At 34.8% G+C, this 16,977-nt stretch overlaps 1 protein-coding gene across 3 annotated transcripts in view; it reads left to right on the forward strand.

The window, feature by feature from the left end:
• Window positions 1-16,482, forward strand: part of UBE2E3 (ubiquitin conjugating enzyme E2 E3) — an 82,987-nt gene extending 66,505 nt beyond the window's left edge. For all 3 annotated transcript variants that reach the window (XM_031008716.3, XM_019022681.4, XM_019022682.3), the window contains exons 4-6: window positions 11,063-11,195; window positions 14,039-14,186; window positions 15,846-16,482. In XM_031008716.3, the coding sequence (XP_030864576.1) occupies window positions 11,063-11,195; window positions 14,039-14,186; window positions 15,846-15,943 (379 nt within the window). In that variant the 3' untranslated portion in view covers window positions 15,944-16,482. The remainder of the gene's footprint in view (window positions 1-11,062; window positions 11,196-14,038; window positions 14,187-15,845) is intronic.
• The last annotated feature ends 495 nt before the right edge of the window (window positions 16,483-16,977 follow it).

Below are 16,977 nucleotides of genomic sequence, written 5' to 3' on the forward strand. Positions count from 1 at the left end.
CAAAGAATGGGGGAGGGAAGAGACCTAAGAAGGGTTAAGTAATCTTAGCCAAGATTTCTAAAAGCTCTTATTAATCTGATTTTTCAGAATTAGAAAATCTCTGTTGTCAGAGTTCTCCAGTTTGGGGTTTGATAAGAAAGCATATAATAGAAATTACTCTGCCTACCTAAAATCCTTTATGGTTTAGATTTTATTCTGTAGTGCCTTTACAACACTCTTAGTGCTTCAGCCATAGCCCCAGTTTTGACTTATTGAGCCCCTGTCCCTCTTATTTTTCAAATTAAAAATTACACAGAAAACTATTCAGAGTGGAAAGAGTGTAAGTGAAAACTAGGTTTCCTTTTCACTACAGAGCACCACATCCTTTTTAGAGGTAACCAGTATTAGCATTTCCTTCTGTGTTTTTACAGAAAGAGTTAGTTCATATTGCCAGCATACACATGCAGATAGTTTTTGTAGTTTATTGGTATGATCCCCACATGACTAGATGACGTCTTTAGTTTCTAACACACTTTTCAAACCCAGCTTCTTTCCATATCTCTTCATGTAATTAGTCTCTCCTCTGCTTTGTTTCCATTTGCTTTTTTGTCCCTCTGTTAAGAGGGACATGTTAGAGGTCCCTCTACTTCTACCTCTACCTCTGTTAGAGGTCTGACATGTATTATTGGGACTTAGGTGTGGTGGTCTCATCTCAGGTATCATCTCGCCTTCTTACTCTGTACTCTTTACCTAGCCTGGCTCATCCCACCTGCAGGACATTAAGGACCTGTGTATCAAGGTCTCACAAATTTATATCTATAGGACCAGGCCCCTTTATCTTACTTGTCTGTCTCTTTGACATACTTATCTTTTGGATATCTCATAAACTTCTTAGTCCCAGTTTATCCAAAACCAACTTTTTTTTCAACATCCATATCTTAGTTAATGGCATATACATTATCTCAGTCATAGCAGTCTGAAAACTATAAGCTATTCTTGAAACCCTCCTTTTCCTCACTTGTCCTATTTCAAAACGTAAGTCTGAATTTTTGTTTTGTTTTGTTTTTTTCCTCCTAAATAACTCTCAAGTCCCTCTTCTTTGTCTCTGGTACCATATTAGTCTAGCCTATCATCATCTTTCACCCAGATTACTGCAGTGGTCCACCCACAGCCCCTCCAGGCCTCCTCCAGACCATTTTCCACAGAGCAGCCTGAGGAGGCCTTGCAAAATGTCCATATTAGTTTAACACTCCCCCTTTGTTGCTTAAAATCTTTTGATAGCTGCCTATTTCTTTTAATATAAAGACAAGTCTCCTTCATGTAGTCTTACAAGGTCCTGCCTAGACGTTTGTTACAGCTTCCCTCATCAGGTCGTTTCATTGTACTTCCCATGTTCTCTTCCCTTCTGCCACATTGTCCTTCCAGGCCCTGCTACTTGTTCCTGATGGCCTCAGGGCATTTGCCTATGCTTTGAAGTCCTCTTTCCCAGCCCTTTCCTTTCAGCTTCTCCTGATAAACCCCCACTGGGGTATTTGAAATAATCTTTTAAGTATTGCTTCCTCTGACTCTTCCCTTATCTCTCTAACATTTCCCCGGCATTCAACAAAGAATACCTTGCCTTTGTAGCGTTTTCTGTTTTATGTTTTTTTGTGAGTTTATTTGATTAAGATCTATATCCTCAGCTAGGCTGAAATCTCCATTGTATATTTAGTTTCTTGTACAGATTCCTAGCCCCAAATCGTAGACACTCAATAACTCCTTAATGAATGAATGAATTTGTTTTCTTTATTGAATCTAACAAGTGCTGTATTTTGTATATTGTTAAAGCTTAAATACTTTTTCTGATTCAAAGTAAATTCATAGGTTCACAAGGCACAGTATGGATTAATAAGCAATACCATTTCCTGGTTGGTTGTTATAGAGATTACATAAGAATTCACAAATTTACCAAAAAGAGGTCATTCTTGGGAAGAGGAGTAGGAAAATAAAATCATGGGAACCACTAGCACATACCTAGGTCTGCCCTTTTAGTTAGTAGAATTATTTTTCTACGTTATTTCCCCAGCCACTCCTCTCACCCTAATTGTCTGTATTATAGCTTTCCCTAATTGTGAACTCCTAATTGCTTTCAACCTAAATAAATATGATTCTTTCTAAAACACTCAGGAATAACAACTGTTCACTTATAAACAGTTTTTGAAGTTTGGAAAGCAATATAGAGGTTTGGCTTTCCTTTAGAAAAATATTACAAAAGCTACCTGTGTTCTCCGCCTAGTTCACACATGCCCATTTAGCATTTGATGTACTTCATATAATTAAATTTGTTCTGCATCCTAAGGATATTCCTGAGCCCCAGCCGCCTTGATAAGGTTGTTAAAATGAACAACTCATTGCTAAGATTACCTTTTCTCCCTCTCTTGGGCAGTGAAGATAGAACTCAGCTGAGAGAATAGCGGCAACTAGGAGAAGAAAGGGTGATGGGTTGAGGTTTCTGGAGATTTCAGCTGAGGGAGTAAAGAAGCTTCAGAGGATAAAGATATTCTTTATGTCACCATTAGCAGAGAAGTCAAGGATCTGCTGGACAGAGCAGCTTTTTGAGTGTAGGTATTTTAGCTAAGTTGGATATTATACACCACAATGAATGTGAATATAAAAAACAAGGGATTTAAGTGTGAAATTGTGACCACAGTATTAGCTAAAGACAATATACTTATAGATGTTGATATTTAATTTCACCACACCCACAGTTTATCCTGGCATCCCAGTGCCTGGTCCATAGTAGTTATTCACAATGTGAATAACTGGACTTGGACTGGACTTGGGTGTGTGTTTGTGTGTGTTTTTAAAATTATTTCACCTCGTGTATGGTTGTACTTGTAGAAATGTTTTCATCTACTACATTTATGTAAGTGTGCAGTACTTTGCAATGAAAAATACCTGTACCAGAATTCTTCTCTTACAAAGTGTTTCTTATGATTATACACAATAGACTTGACTGCGTTTGGATGATGACTGTCATAATAGGCCTTAAGATAGACAAAGCACAAGCTTTATAGTAATAGTTTTGAAGAAAGCATTTCTTCAAAACTCAAGTTTTCAAGAAAGCATTATTGCATTATCTGTGCAGATAGAAGCCTTTAGGCAGATGCCATAGTTTTTTTACTTCATCAGTCTTTTTATATGTACACCTGACTGCCAGAAATAGTTATTAATTCTTTAATGAAGATGGTTTTGCAGACTGAGTTTATGTGTATGTATATAGCACGCACACCCAGCCATTTTATTTTTATGTTCAATCTAATTCCTTTAAACAAAAGACTATGAAATACTACTACTTTTCTGTAGGCCATGTGATAAGGTTGTTAGGGCTGGACAGAAAGAAAAAATATATTTATTTGCCATACCCTGAATATATGAAATGAAGACTAGATTTCAAAAATCTTACTTTCAGGCATCACAGTAATTTACAAAAGGGCCAATAAGTTACACAAGCATTTGTAGTAATTTATGTAAAAGATGTGAAGCTGGTAAGGGATGGTTCAAAAACCTACATATCAGAGTCTGCTTAATACAAATTTTAGGAAAGGAATCCACTTCTTTACAAGGCAATACTCTGATCGCTATTTCCTGAACAGTTATTGAAGGTGTTTCAGGCAAGAGTTACATACTAGTATAGATTTTTAATGCAAATGACCATATTTGTTTTGAAGGTGATACCTTGCGGGTTTTCTTCAACACTTTCAAAACTTGAATTTTATATCATTTTGTTTTTCCTCCCATCCCCACATCCTAAGTGCTAAAAGACTCTAAAACTCATCTTGTCACCTGCTGTTTTGTTCAACGGGATTCTCTTCAGAAATATAATCCTAAAGTTTGGGAGGGACTCTTAAAGTAGACACTTAAGCAGAGATGGAACAAAGAATTAATAATCCAAATTATATGAAGCATTTAAAAGTCTGTAGAGTAGAAGCCATTACAGAATCACCTTTAGTACGTGATTAGATACCTTTATTTCTGAATCTGTTTGCATTTTATTTTTGGCAGGAGCTGGGTAATTGAAAATATTTGTATGGATTTATTGCTTTCAAATTTGTGGTGAAGACATTTTAGAAGAGAATCTTAGCTCTGCATATACGACCCTAGGCAAGTCACTTAACCTTTCTGGCTCGGTTTCTCATCTGTGAAATTGTGATAAAAATACTCGAACAGGATTACTACTATTGAGTTAGATGTGATATAAAGCACCTGGCATAGAGTGGGCACTCCATAAAATGTTCTTTCTTTCTTTAGTTATGTTAATAGTAAAATAGAGTTCTGGTGTGCTTTGAAACTTCTTTCTTGTTTCAACGTACAGTAATAGGTAAGACTTGAGTAATAATCCAGTAATCCTTTCATGTATTCTAGCTTGAACTTTTTTTTAAAGGAAATAAAACTATATATAGTTGAAGTTTCTTCGTACTTTCTTCCCAGTCTCATTCCTTTTCCTTCCTGCCCAGAGGCAATAACTATCCTGTATTTTTGGTCCATGATTTCTATATGTTTTCATACTTTCACGGTGTATGTATGCATTCATAAACAATATGTGGGATCTTTTTTGTTTTTAAAACTTGAATAAATGGTATTAAATTACATGTTTAATCCTTCAGCTTAACTTTTTTCACTCAGCATTATTTTTGAGAGCTATCTCTTGCTGAAAAATATAGGTCATTCATTTTAATTGCTGTATAATTATCTATTTCCTTATTGGTAGACATAGTGGTTTTATGCAGTTTTTTCAGTATTTTAAACAATGCTAGGTTGGATATCTTCTCATTTTTAATATTCTTCTTAGAAGTCAGGTGTACTTACTGAGTTGCAGCTTAATCCCTGAAATGTGCATTACTGACCTACAAACGTTTGTAATGAACTGATTTATAATCTTAATTACCTAACTCATTCCAGTCTTTTCTAAAGATTGGTTTAATTTAAGGGCTCCTCTTTCTAATCTCTCCTACCCCCATTACTCATACTGAGATGCTAACTTGATAGCCTCATTGTGGGAAAAGTCGTTATCAACATTAGGAACAGTTATTGCTTATTTTGGTGATGTTAATAGTGATTGATTTTAATTTTCAATATTATGCATTTTAAGTATACCAATTCTGAAGTATACTTTTGCAACAGAATATGTGTGCAAATTCTCAGGACTATTAAAATACTTAGTCCAACCTAATGGAGTAACCTTTTGTATGTAATTTCTTTTTAAATATGTATTTATAGTGAATACATGAGCTAGTTTTATAATTACTATTCTCTGTGTTTTCTAGACTGCTTTTTTATGCAGTGTGGCATTGTACCTAAAATTTTGTATCTTGTTTTTAAGTCAAAAATACGTTTTCCAAATAAAATTATTTTGTATAGAGTCTGAAGACACTGGATACATTTCTGAGTCACTGAGGTATTTCCATATAGTTTGGCACAATGTAAAAATTGTGTGATTTAACTTAATTATGACAATCATTGTGCTGAAGTGTCTCATTTTATTAGCCATATTGTTAATCTGAGTGAATCTTATCTAGTTGTTAAGGTTGAGAAAAGAAAGGTGGCTGACACACCCACATCCTATAAGAAAATGTAATACTTAAATTACAGTCATTAAGGTGTAACTAATTCTCCCATTTAGTTAGGATGTTGGTGATGTCAAGAATTAATTAAAATACTTTGCAGGGATGTCCAGGGGAAAGAATACAGTCGTAGGTTCTTGAAGTTTCTGTTTCTGGTTAGGCCAGTAAAGCCCCTTCCTCATCCTCTTTTTCTCTTACCACTAGAGACAGAAACTAAAACCCATGGCTTTAGGCTGTTAAAAGCATAAAACAAAACAGCACAACAACAGCAGCAAAATAAGGCAGGTTGGACAAGTTTGCTAGAGTCTGTGTGGCATTTAAATATCTTCGTTAACCCAGCTGCTTTTCAGAAATTTTGAATTTTAAAAATATCTGAAAATGGTTGAGTGCTGAAAGTTAACAATGCAGGCAGTTATCATTGAGAACACCTGACTTTCACACATTTTAACACCACTAACATTGGCTAGTCCTTTTTATTGTCTAGCAATAGCCTCAGAAATACTCCTTTCCTGTTTACCTCCCAGTTTGTAGTTTCTAATCATATCAAGACCTAGTTTTTAATCACTTTTGCTGAAAGGTCTACCCACTCTTAAGGCCAGGGTAGACTCCTTGTTTTATTTTCTTTGTTCTGCTTCTTCTGCCTCTGCTGTTCCAGGAGTCTTCCATTTTCCTATCTTCTGTGAAATGCTTGCTGGTCACTTTTCTACCTTGGTTTTCTTTTATCCTTACCTCCCTTCTATCTGGCTGATTGGTGGGCTTTCCATGTGCCTCTCTGTGCACAGGACACCTCGCCATCACTTTTACAATGCTGTTCCCTCTTAGTCATTTCTTAGTCGTTTCACCACCCTTTAAGTTTCCAGGAATAATCTTTTTCTTTTCCTCTCGTTCTTTGTGACCAGAATTTCCTTATTTTTACATCTCTTTTCTCCTTGGTTTATAAAGATATGTTTGAAAGAGTAGGAAAAGATCAGAGGCCAGAGTGAATACCTGCCAACTACATGAACTTTGAGAGCCAGAGTGGTCAATTCGAAGGCACTGTGGTTTATGTAGTTTTAAAATGTCTAACCATATATCATACTTTTCAGTATTTTTTACTGCAGATATATAGTACCTTATTTAATGTTATAGAAGAAATAGTTTAAATAAATTTTGTGGACCAGGATTTAAACCACCTTAGTTCTATGGTCAAAATGTTTGTCAAGTTCCAAAATACCTGATTTCAGAACAAATTTTTGGAACATACTCGTTTATAAAAGTTAGTAACTCTTTTTATAAACCATTACTTACAGAAACATTGACCTCTTATTTTAATATATAAATATTTGCTTGTTCTAAAATTTATTTGTATTTTTTAAATTAATAGCTTTTTCTGGGCAGTTTTAGGTTCATAGCAAAATTGAGTGAAAACCCCTTGTATCTCTGCCCCTGCACAGACACACAAGCACCCCTGCTATTATTGTCCCACACTACAGTGGTATAGTTGTTACATTCCAATCGATAAACCTACATTGACACATCATTATCATGCAAAGTCCCTAGTTTTCATAAGGGTTCACTCTTGATGTTGTACATTTTATGGATTTTTACACATATATAGTGACATATCCGCCATTCATACCATACAGAAAAGTTTCACTCCCTTACAGATCCTCCATGCTGTGCCTCTTCATCCCTTCCACCCCACTAACCCCTGGCAACCACTGATATTTTTACTGTTTCTGTAGTTTTGCCTCCAGAATGTCATATAGATGGAGTCATACAGTATGTAGCCTTTTCATATTGGGTTCTCCCACTTACTAATATGCATTTAAGTTTCATCCATATCTTTTCATGGCTTGATAGCTCATTTCTTTTTAGCACCGAATAATATTTCGTTGTCTGGAGGTACCGCAGTTTATATATCCATTCACCTACTGAAGTACATCTTGATCACCTTCAAGATTTGGCAGTTATGAATCAAGCTGCTATTCACATCTGCATGCAGAATTTTGTGTGGACATAAGTTTTCAGTTCATTTGAGTAAATACCCAGGAGTGTGATTACTGGATCTTATGGTAAGATATGTTTATGTTTGTAACAAGATTGCCAAACTGTCATCCAAAGTGGACATCCAGATGCATAAAAATGAATCTAGATATTTTGCATTTCCTGTACCATTTTGTATTCTCCACTAGCAATGGATGAGAGTTCCTGTTACTCCACATTTTCTTCAGCATTTGTTGTTAGTGTTTTGGATTTGGGCCATTCTAATAGGTGTGTAGTGGCATGCTTTTCTTGTTTTAACTTGAAATTCCCTAATGACATGAGTTTGAACAGTTTTTCATACGCTTACTTGCTATCTGTTTATCTTTGGTGTGAGGTATCTGTTCAGGTATTTCGCCCATTTTATAATCAGGTTGTTCATTTACTTTAGTTTTAATGGTTCATCGTATATTTTTGATAACAGTTCTTTATCAGGTACATCTTTTGCAAATATTTCCTCCAAGACTGTTGCCTGCCTTGTTCTCTTGACATTGTCTTGCAGAGCAAAAAAAATCTAGGCTGCAGTTACAGATTTGGAAGTTAAGAGCATATTGGTGCTATTGGGAGCCGTAAAACTGCATAAGATAACCAAAACAGTATATGTAGGTAGAAAAGAGAAGAGTGTAAAGTCTTAGCTCTGGAGGACTGGTGATATTTAAAGCTTAGGGTGATAAGGAATAGGAATAGAGAGTGAGAACGAGGGGCCAGGAAATGTAGGAAAGCTAACAAAGTATGTTATTTTAGGAATGAAAGAGAAAGTGTATCAAGGAGGATGTGATTGGCTGTGTCAAATGTTGCTGGACCAGTCAAATAATATGAAGATTGAGAAATGATCATTGGGTGTAGTGATGAGGTCATTGGTGACTTTGGATAAGAGCTGTTTCAGTGGAGTAATGGGAGGAAATGCCTGTTTGGAATGAGTTCAAGTAACAACAGAGGAGAGAAACTGAAGATAGCAGATGTAGATAAGATTTCCAAGGAGTTTTGCTGTAAAGGAAAGATGATTGAGATGGAAACTCGAAGGGAGAGAGAAATAGAGATTTTAAAAAATAATAATAAAGTTGGGAGAAATGGCATTGTTGGATTCTTATTGGCATCACTCACCAGAGAAGGAAAAATGGATGATTCAAGACAGTGGAAGAGACAGAGAGTGTCGGTCAGTTGCTAGCCTCTAATATGGTTTGTTTAAATTACAGTGGACTCAGCCCTGCAACTGCTCATGTCCCTTCCTGACCCCTTCCCATCTTGCCCTATGTTTTGACTAACAGATGGTACATTTATGAGAATGAAAAGAGGCCCCTAATCCAGACAGGTAGCCAACACTACCTGGATTTTAGGACTGGGTTTTAGCCCTCACTTGTCCTAAACTAGGTGTCTTTGGGTACAGCAAAGTAATCATACTACCATAGCTTCTCTGCTTAGTCTACTCCAAGACAATAGGAAAAGTTATTTACTATCCTGCAATAGTTAAATGTCCACTTTGTCCTATAGTTAAATGTACACTTTGTCCGATGGCAAATAGCATGATAAGTGGGAAGAGAGCACATTTAAGAACTAAGAATTTGGTGTGGGAATCCAAGCTCTTCTATCAACTGGCAGTAAAATATATTTGAGGAGAGTTTAAGGCGTATGAGTCGTCTTACCAACAAGTAATTATGAGTTTAGATTTTATTTGAACTATCTCTCTTGTTTGTATTTTATAAAGTAATGGTGTGTTAAGCGCAGTGCACCAAAATGTAACTAAGACTTAGTAGCACCTAGGACTCAGATCTTGGTTTTTCTTACAACATTCGCACTGAAAGGAACCCTGGCTCTTTGGAAAAATGGCTGATTCCAAGGATGGGATTCCTTATGCCAAAGGAAGGAAATGCTTAAAAAAAAAAAAAAAAAGATGCTAACATGTTGCAAGGATATAGGAGTCATTTTGAAAGGGTTCCCCATCGGCCAAATCTGCAATAATTTGGGTATCAAAATAATTAAAGTCAGTAATGACTTATAGAGCATTGGGAAAAAATGAGACCATACCAGTAATACTTCTGTACATACGTACAGGCAGGAGAAGAGGCTCAAGGGGTAACTGTTAAGTGTAGAGAAAGTTCTAGAATTGGAAAATCATGATTTTATTGCTGTAACAGAATACCTGAGACTGAGTAGGTTATAAGGAAAAGAGGTTTATTTGGTTCACCTGATGGGCATCTGCATCTGTTGAGGGCCTCAGGCTGCTTCAACTCACAGTGGAAAGGCAGGCATCAAGTGCAAAGAGATCACAAAGCAAGAGGAAGCAAGAGAGAGAAACCAAGGAAAGCCACTCTTTTTAACAATGAGTTCTCTTGGGAACTAATTCATTCTTGCTAGAGTGAGGACTCACCCCTGAGGGAGGGCATTAATTTATTCATGAGGGGTCTACCCCTCTGACCCAGACACTTCCCAACATTGCCACGTTTGGGGGTCAGATTTCAACTTGAGTTTTAGCAGGACAAATCAAACCATAGCAATCACAAATGGATGCTAAATCTTGGGAAGAAATTTTGATAAGAAGCAGGATATTTGCCTGGTCTTGAAGCGTCTGTCCAAAGATTGCTTATTGGTTGCAGGGAAAAGATAGTAACTAAGCAGTAGGAAAATTGGATAGCAGTTTGTCTGGATGATGAAACTTAACATCACCAGTGAGGTACAGGTAGATGCTCTGTGCCTCCAAATGTGATACCATGAGAAGGACACATCACTTACATACTATTTCAGCCAGAAATGCGTTACATGAATCAAATCATGAGGAAACATGGCAAGCTCAAAATGATGAGCATTTTTTAAAAAAGAAGACTAGATTCTGCAAAAAACGTTAATGTTATAAAAGTTAAAGAAAGGCGGAAAGGACCCATATTAAAGGAGAATAAAGACACAGGAAATAACGTGGTTCCAAGACTGGGTCCTGCATCAGAGAAAAATTAATTTTTTAAAAGGGTATTACCGAATCGGTTGACAACATTATAATACAAATTGTAGTTTAAAGAATTGTATTAATGTATTTACTGAAATTGTAACTGTATTATGATTTATAGGAGATTATTTTTAGGAAATGCACACTGACATGTTTATGGGGAAAAGGCCGTGTGCAACTTTCAGATGACTCAGAAAAAAGTATGTCTCTATGCATGCTTGCAGGTTTAGAGGGGTGTGTGTTTTGGGGAGAGAGAGGAGCAAATGGGGCAGAGCAGAATGCTAATGGAGACTGGGTAAAGTTATACCAATTTTCTTTGTACTTTTCTTGCATTTCCTCTGTAAGTTTGTAATATTTCCAAATAAGTTCATACACACATGCGCATGCAAACACATTGGGGCTTATTTCTTTTATACTTATTTTACTTCTTATTGCTCTAGATTGCTAATTCCCTGGTTTTAGGATATTAACATTCATTGCTAATATATGTACATACTGATTTTTAATTTCTTTTAAATAGTGCTGGGCCTAAAGGAGATAACATTTATGAATGGAGATCAACTATACTTGGTCCACCGGGTTCTGTATATGAAGGTGGTGTGTTTTTTCTGGATATCACATTTTCATCAGATTATCCATTTAAGCCACCAAAGGTAAGAAGCTTGAAGTGCATTCTTTAGTATTTAATCCTTCTCCTCTAAAATCGGTTATTCTAGAACTTAAATGTGTATTGATGCAGTTATTTTGATTTCATTGCTTTTCATGGATTGATATGGAAATTTTCACATAATCAAGAATTTTAAAACAGTAATTGACTCCTTTCACAAATAATTTGTAATAAACAGAAAGAGTTTAATTCTTAATTGTAAATAAAACTATACCTTGCACATCAATAAAGCAGATAAATTTTATGCTTATGAGGGAGAAGATCCTATGAACCTTCATTAATACCTTAATTAATAATACCTTAGTTAACTAATAAGGTATTAATGAAGGTATTAGGATAAAAAGTAAAACTGTTTGACAGCTTCCAGAAATAAGGGTTTAATAATGTGAATTTTGTGCTGAATACCTTTATAGATAAGCAAAAACTTCATAGCCAAGAAGAGGGAAACTAATAATATTTAGTAAACTCATTTTGTACCTTCTGTGGGTATGATGTAGTAATGGAAACAGAATGCCTGAGTTTTGTCGGCTCTGAGTTCATTTGAAGTATGAGTTAAATGGATAACAGAGAACGGGGTGAGTTGTGCCTTCTAATGACCCTCAACTTTGCAAAGCTTAAATATAACAATTACTTGAATGGCTCCCTCCGCTAACTTCTGTTTCTACAATGGTCAAGTCAGCAGGTAAAAACCACTGGAATTAAGCATGAGCATTATTATGCTGTTGTTACAGAGATGTCTGACATACCAGGGGAAAGTGTATTTTCAAGTCCATAGCCCTTAAGTATGGTGAAATGTTTTTCTTTTCCAACGTGGTAACTTTTGTTCTCTGTACTTTTAAAAATTTATGTTGCAGTCTATACCAGTTAAAATTTATGTAGCCTGTGTGTATATGTATATGTGCACATAAGCGGATTTATTTTGTGAATAAAAGAGGGTTATTTCTCAGTAACGTATCGTCTAACAAGGTAACGAGTGCCATCTAGTGGTATTTACCCCAAACCGCAGACACCATTTACTCTCAATTACAGCTGTTAGTGTTTAAAGTGCTTTACCGTGTGGTCCCATCAGCATGTAAGATCTTGAAATTATTTTTGCATATGGGGAAGATTAATTGAAGAAAAAGACTCTTAAGTTTTCCTGGACACCTTTTAATGAAAAACAGAAATTGACTAATATAAGAATTTCACACTATATAGTACTGTATATGATTTGCCAGTAATTTTGATGAATATAATGATTATAAATTTAGCATGTTGGTTTTTTGCTGAAATTGCAATATATTATCTAATTCTTTAGTGTTCACTCTGTTGCTAAGATATACAGTATTAACCATTAAGATCTATAGTTGGACAAATGAAAAATAAGATTTCTGGTATAATCTTGGTATTTGGAACAATTATTTCTCTGCAATGCTAAATCTTTTTGAAGTTTGGAAAAGTTGAGCTTCTTGAAGGATAATAAATATTTAATAGAAATCTGTTCATGAATGCTATTCTGTTCACTAGTTATAGCTGAAAATATATTTGTAAATCACATATGTATTGAGCAGTAATGTCAGTGATCTGAACATAAATTATTTCTATATTCTAGAGCAGCATTAATGGAAATATAGTAAAATCTACATGTATAATTTTAAATTTTCTAATAGCCACATAAAACATAAAAAGAAACAATTTTAATACTATATTAGTTAACCCGACATATTCAAAATATTGTCATTTCAACATGTAATCAGTGTAAGAGTATTGTTAATGAAATCTTATACATTTTCTTTTTGGTACTAACTCTTTGAAATCTGGTATTTATTTTACACTTTTAGTTCGTCTCAATTCACCTTGCCACAATTTAAGAGCTGTATATGCACATGTAACTAGTATATGCTGTATTGGTCAGAGCAGTTCTAGAGGGGCATACTCTCCTCCTCCCCCACTAAACTAGTGTGTTGGTCCCCTACCCGCTCCCTGTCATGCATTCTTTTCAGGAAGACACTTTCGAGAGCATTTAATGTTTTCCTCCCAGATGCAACTTTTGCACTCACAGTACACTGCTAGTTTTCAGATGATCAGAAATTTTTTTTTCTCGGCAACTCCAATTATGAATTAGCTAACCAATTAGTGTTTGTGATTGTTTTGAGACTTGGCAGTGTTTGTTCTTACGATTTATCTTCTTTTCTCACACATTTCAGGGATATATTAGTTTCCTTTATCCAGTAGCTAAAAACCTTGTTTATTTTATTTTAATATTTTATCCTAACAAGACAGTGAACCAGCTGTAGAAATAAAACGCTAAGAAACAGAAAGGCAGGTAGTGTGAATGATTTTACCAACCGTCTTCTAAATCCTCCAGTATTTTCTAACGTTTGGTAAGAAATTAGCTGAATTGTTACTGATCTTTTCTACTAAGAAACTGATGTAACTTTTATGTTTTAAAAAAAAATCTTCATCAGTTCCTCTTACCTTCGGCACCAAAACATTTCTCTTCTTCCTCACTTTCTGTCTTTCTGTATGTATGTGTACACATATAGTTGTATATGGTGTGGGTGTGTATGCAAACAGACGTACCCACACACATAGATGGAATTACTGTATCAGTTATTTAAGTATAACTGATCAGTTCCTCACTTTAGTTCTTTCTATACAGGGTAAAAACAAAAAATTTTTTTCAACTGAGTCAAAAGCATTTAATTTTGTATTAAACCTAATCTAAGTTTAGCTCCAGTCAAATAATTTAGTATCATCTATGATATATTACCTTTCATTTTTTTTTTAGTGTTTTAGTTGGTAATACAGCATTCATTTTCGTTCTGTTTTTAATGTGACTGTGCTTAGGTTACTTTCCGCACCAGAATCTATCACTGCAACATCAACAGTCAGGGAGTCATCTGTCTGGACATCCTTAAAGACAACTGGAGTCCTGCTTTGACTATTTCAAAGGTTTTGCTGTCTATTTGTTCTCTTTTGACAGACTGCAACCCTGGTAAGCAAATCTTTATTAACACGTACAATAAGGCTACAAAAACGAGTGCTTTTTTTTTTTTTTTTTTTTTTTTTTTTTTTTTTAGTTAGCTTTAAATGTAGATTGAGAGGTAAATGTTATTCATAGAAAGATCCCCATAAAACAGTTTGTGAGGAAATTACCAATGCCATTTGAAGTAGACTAGGCCAAAAGTTTCTCAATACCTTCATTTAATTTGTTAATGGCATACCACTTTATAATTATTTTGTCACCATCATTAATGGAATCTCTACTTTTAAAAGTATTTAGGTGCACAGACCACTTCTAACAAGAGTAAAGCAATGTCTCTGGAACCAGTGCCTCCTTTTCCTGCTCCTTCCATGCTGCTGTATGCTTTTAGACAACTACTTTAATAATAGAAGGCTTCTTGTTCTCCCTTCCTTTTTGAATTAATTAGTTATATTAAGTGTAGTAGTAATGGATATTAAAATGATAGCCAATGAGAATTGAACTAGATTATGATTATATAACCTCAGATAAAATCATTTGTGTATAATTCATAACTTTAAAAAATGCCTGCCACATGTGAACTTCAGAAACTTGGGTAGCTGAATTGATAAAGTGATGTTTAGACCTGAAATTTCACACATTTTGTTTCGTTATGTGACCTTTTTTTTTTTTTTAAGTTGACTTACTTCTAAATATTTGATAACTCACTAAAGACTGTTACTGTTGTTACCTTATGCTCGGCAGAGATACATATGCAATAGATAGTGACAGATGGATATTCACTGTGGTATCCTTTATTAAAGTATTGGAAACAACCTCAATGCCCATTAATAGATGTAACGTTTTAAAAGAATGTGACAACTCTATATGAACTAATAGGGAAATATCTTCAAGATATATTAAGTATAAAAGGCACTGGAAAAAAATACATACACACAACATAATATTCTAAATGCTTGTCAGTGCATGTAAGAACTCTAGGAAGTAATGTTGTAAATGGGTAACAATTGTTTGCCAGGGAAAGAAGCTTCTGAGCCGTTGGAGTCAGGAAGGAAGATAGTTTTTTTTTTACCGGCTATGGTTTGGTATAATTCAAATATTGTACCATATGTACATTTTTTTTTGTTTTTAAACATCAAAATAAAAATTTATATCAGGTTCACTAGTTCAGAATTCTACTTAAAACAAAATGGCAAGTAAGTTTTCAAGTGTAAATATTGATAGTGATTAGAGTCATATCAGGCACAGAATGAAGGAAGCATTTTATTTGAAATAGCATGGTATTGTAAGACTGGGGTTTTATTTTAAAATTAACCATTTTTGAACTGTTCATAAGCAGAAATATAACCGCCTAGTATACTTCCATTTTGAATGAAAGGCCAAAATTACAAAATAGTTTTTGTATATTAAAGACATATCTTTTATAAAAGTCAAATCTAACTTTTTATATATAGCTCAAAATTCATTTTTTTTTTATGAAGGGGACTTTCCTAACTTGAATAGTAAAATATACATATGATCATGTTACTTTAAACTTTTTCTTTTGAAAATCTAGCTATTATATATGAAGATACTGCTGAAAAATAAGCATTTCATTTTAATAGAATATTAGAACTATACCTTGAAGAAGATACCACAAAATAGCTTTTAATGTTCTTTCTGCTTTTCCAGCGGATCCTCTGGTTGGAAGCATAGCCACTCAGTATTTGACCAACAGAGCAGAACACGACAGGATAGCCAGACAGTGGACCAAGAGATACGCAACATAATTCACATAATTTGTATGCAGTGTGAAGGAGCAGAAGGCATCTTCTCACTGTGCTGCAAATCTTTATAGCCTTTACAATACGGACTTCTGTGTATATGTTATACTGATTCTACTCTGCTTTTATCCTTTGGAGCCTGGGAGACTCCCCAAAAAGGTAAATGCTATCAAGAGTAGAACTTTGTAGCTGTAGATTAGTTATGTTTAAAACGCCTACTTGCAAGTCTTGCTTCTTTGGGATATCAAAATGTATTTTGTGATGTACTAAGGATACTGGTCCTGAAGTCTACCAAATATTATAGTGCATTTTAGCCTAATTCATTATCTGTATGAAGTTATAAAAGTAGCTGTAGATGACTAGGAATTATGTCATTTGTATTAAACCCAGATCTATTTCTGAGTATGTGGTTCATGCTGTTGTGAAAAATGTTTTACCTTTTACCTTTGTCAGTTTGTAATGAGAGGATTTCCTTTTACCCTTTGTAGCTCAGAGAGCACCTGATGTATCATCTCAAACACAATAAACATGCTCCTGAAGGCATAGTTTCCTGTCGTAATATTTTAAGTCAGTCTTGTTAGAAAGTGTGTCTGAGATGATTGTTGATGAAATAAAAATGTGGCTATGAAGATTACTAAAGACTAGCACAAATAAACCCATTCTTAAATTGAAAACATTTAAAATCCTATTAAATGCATAGAGTTTTTTTCCTTTGTTATTGAAAGAATGACCTTAAATAATCAAAAGTGGATTTTGACCCATTGGTCTCAAACACATAAAGTTGTACTTCGGTAATATGATGTTTAAGCCAAAAAGAATATGAAATCCTGGCTCGCTCACTCAGGAGTCTGGTAATGTCTTATGGAACATGTTGCTTCCAAATTGATGATTTTTGTTCAGCACTGGGCAATATTGTCAGATGGTAACTGTGATGTGGTAGCTAGTCTGTGATGCACTTTTTACTTCTAATCCTGGTCTTGAATGTTCATGTTGTGTATTACCATTCTTACTATGGTAAGTGTCCAGCAAATACAGCCAGA

The sequence above is a fragment of the Gorilla gorilla genome, chromosome 11, assembly GCF_029281585.2.
Source record: "Gorilla gorilla gorilla isolate KB3781 chromosome 11, NHGRI_mGorGor1-v2.1_pri, whole genome shotgun sequence".
NCBI classification, from domain to species: domain Eukaryota; kingdom Metazoa; phylum Chordata; class Mammalia; order Primates; family Hominidae; genus Gorilla; species Gorilla gorilla.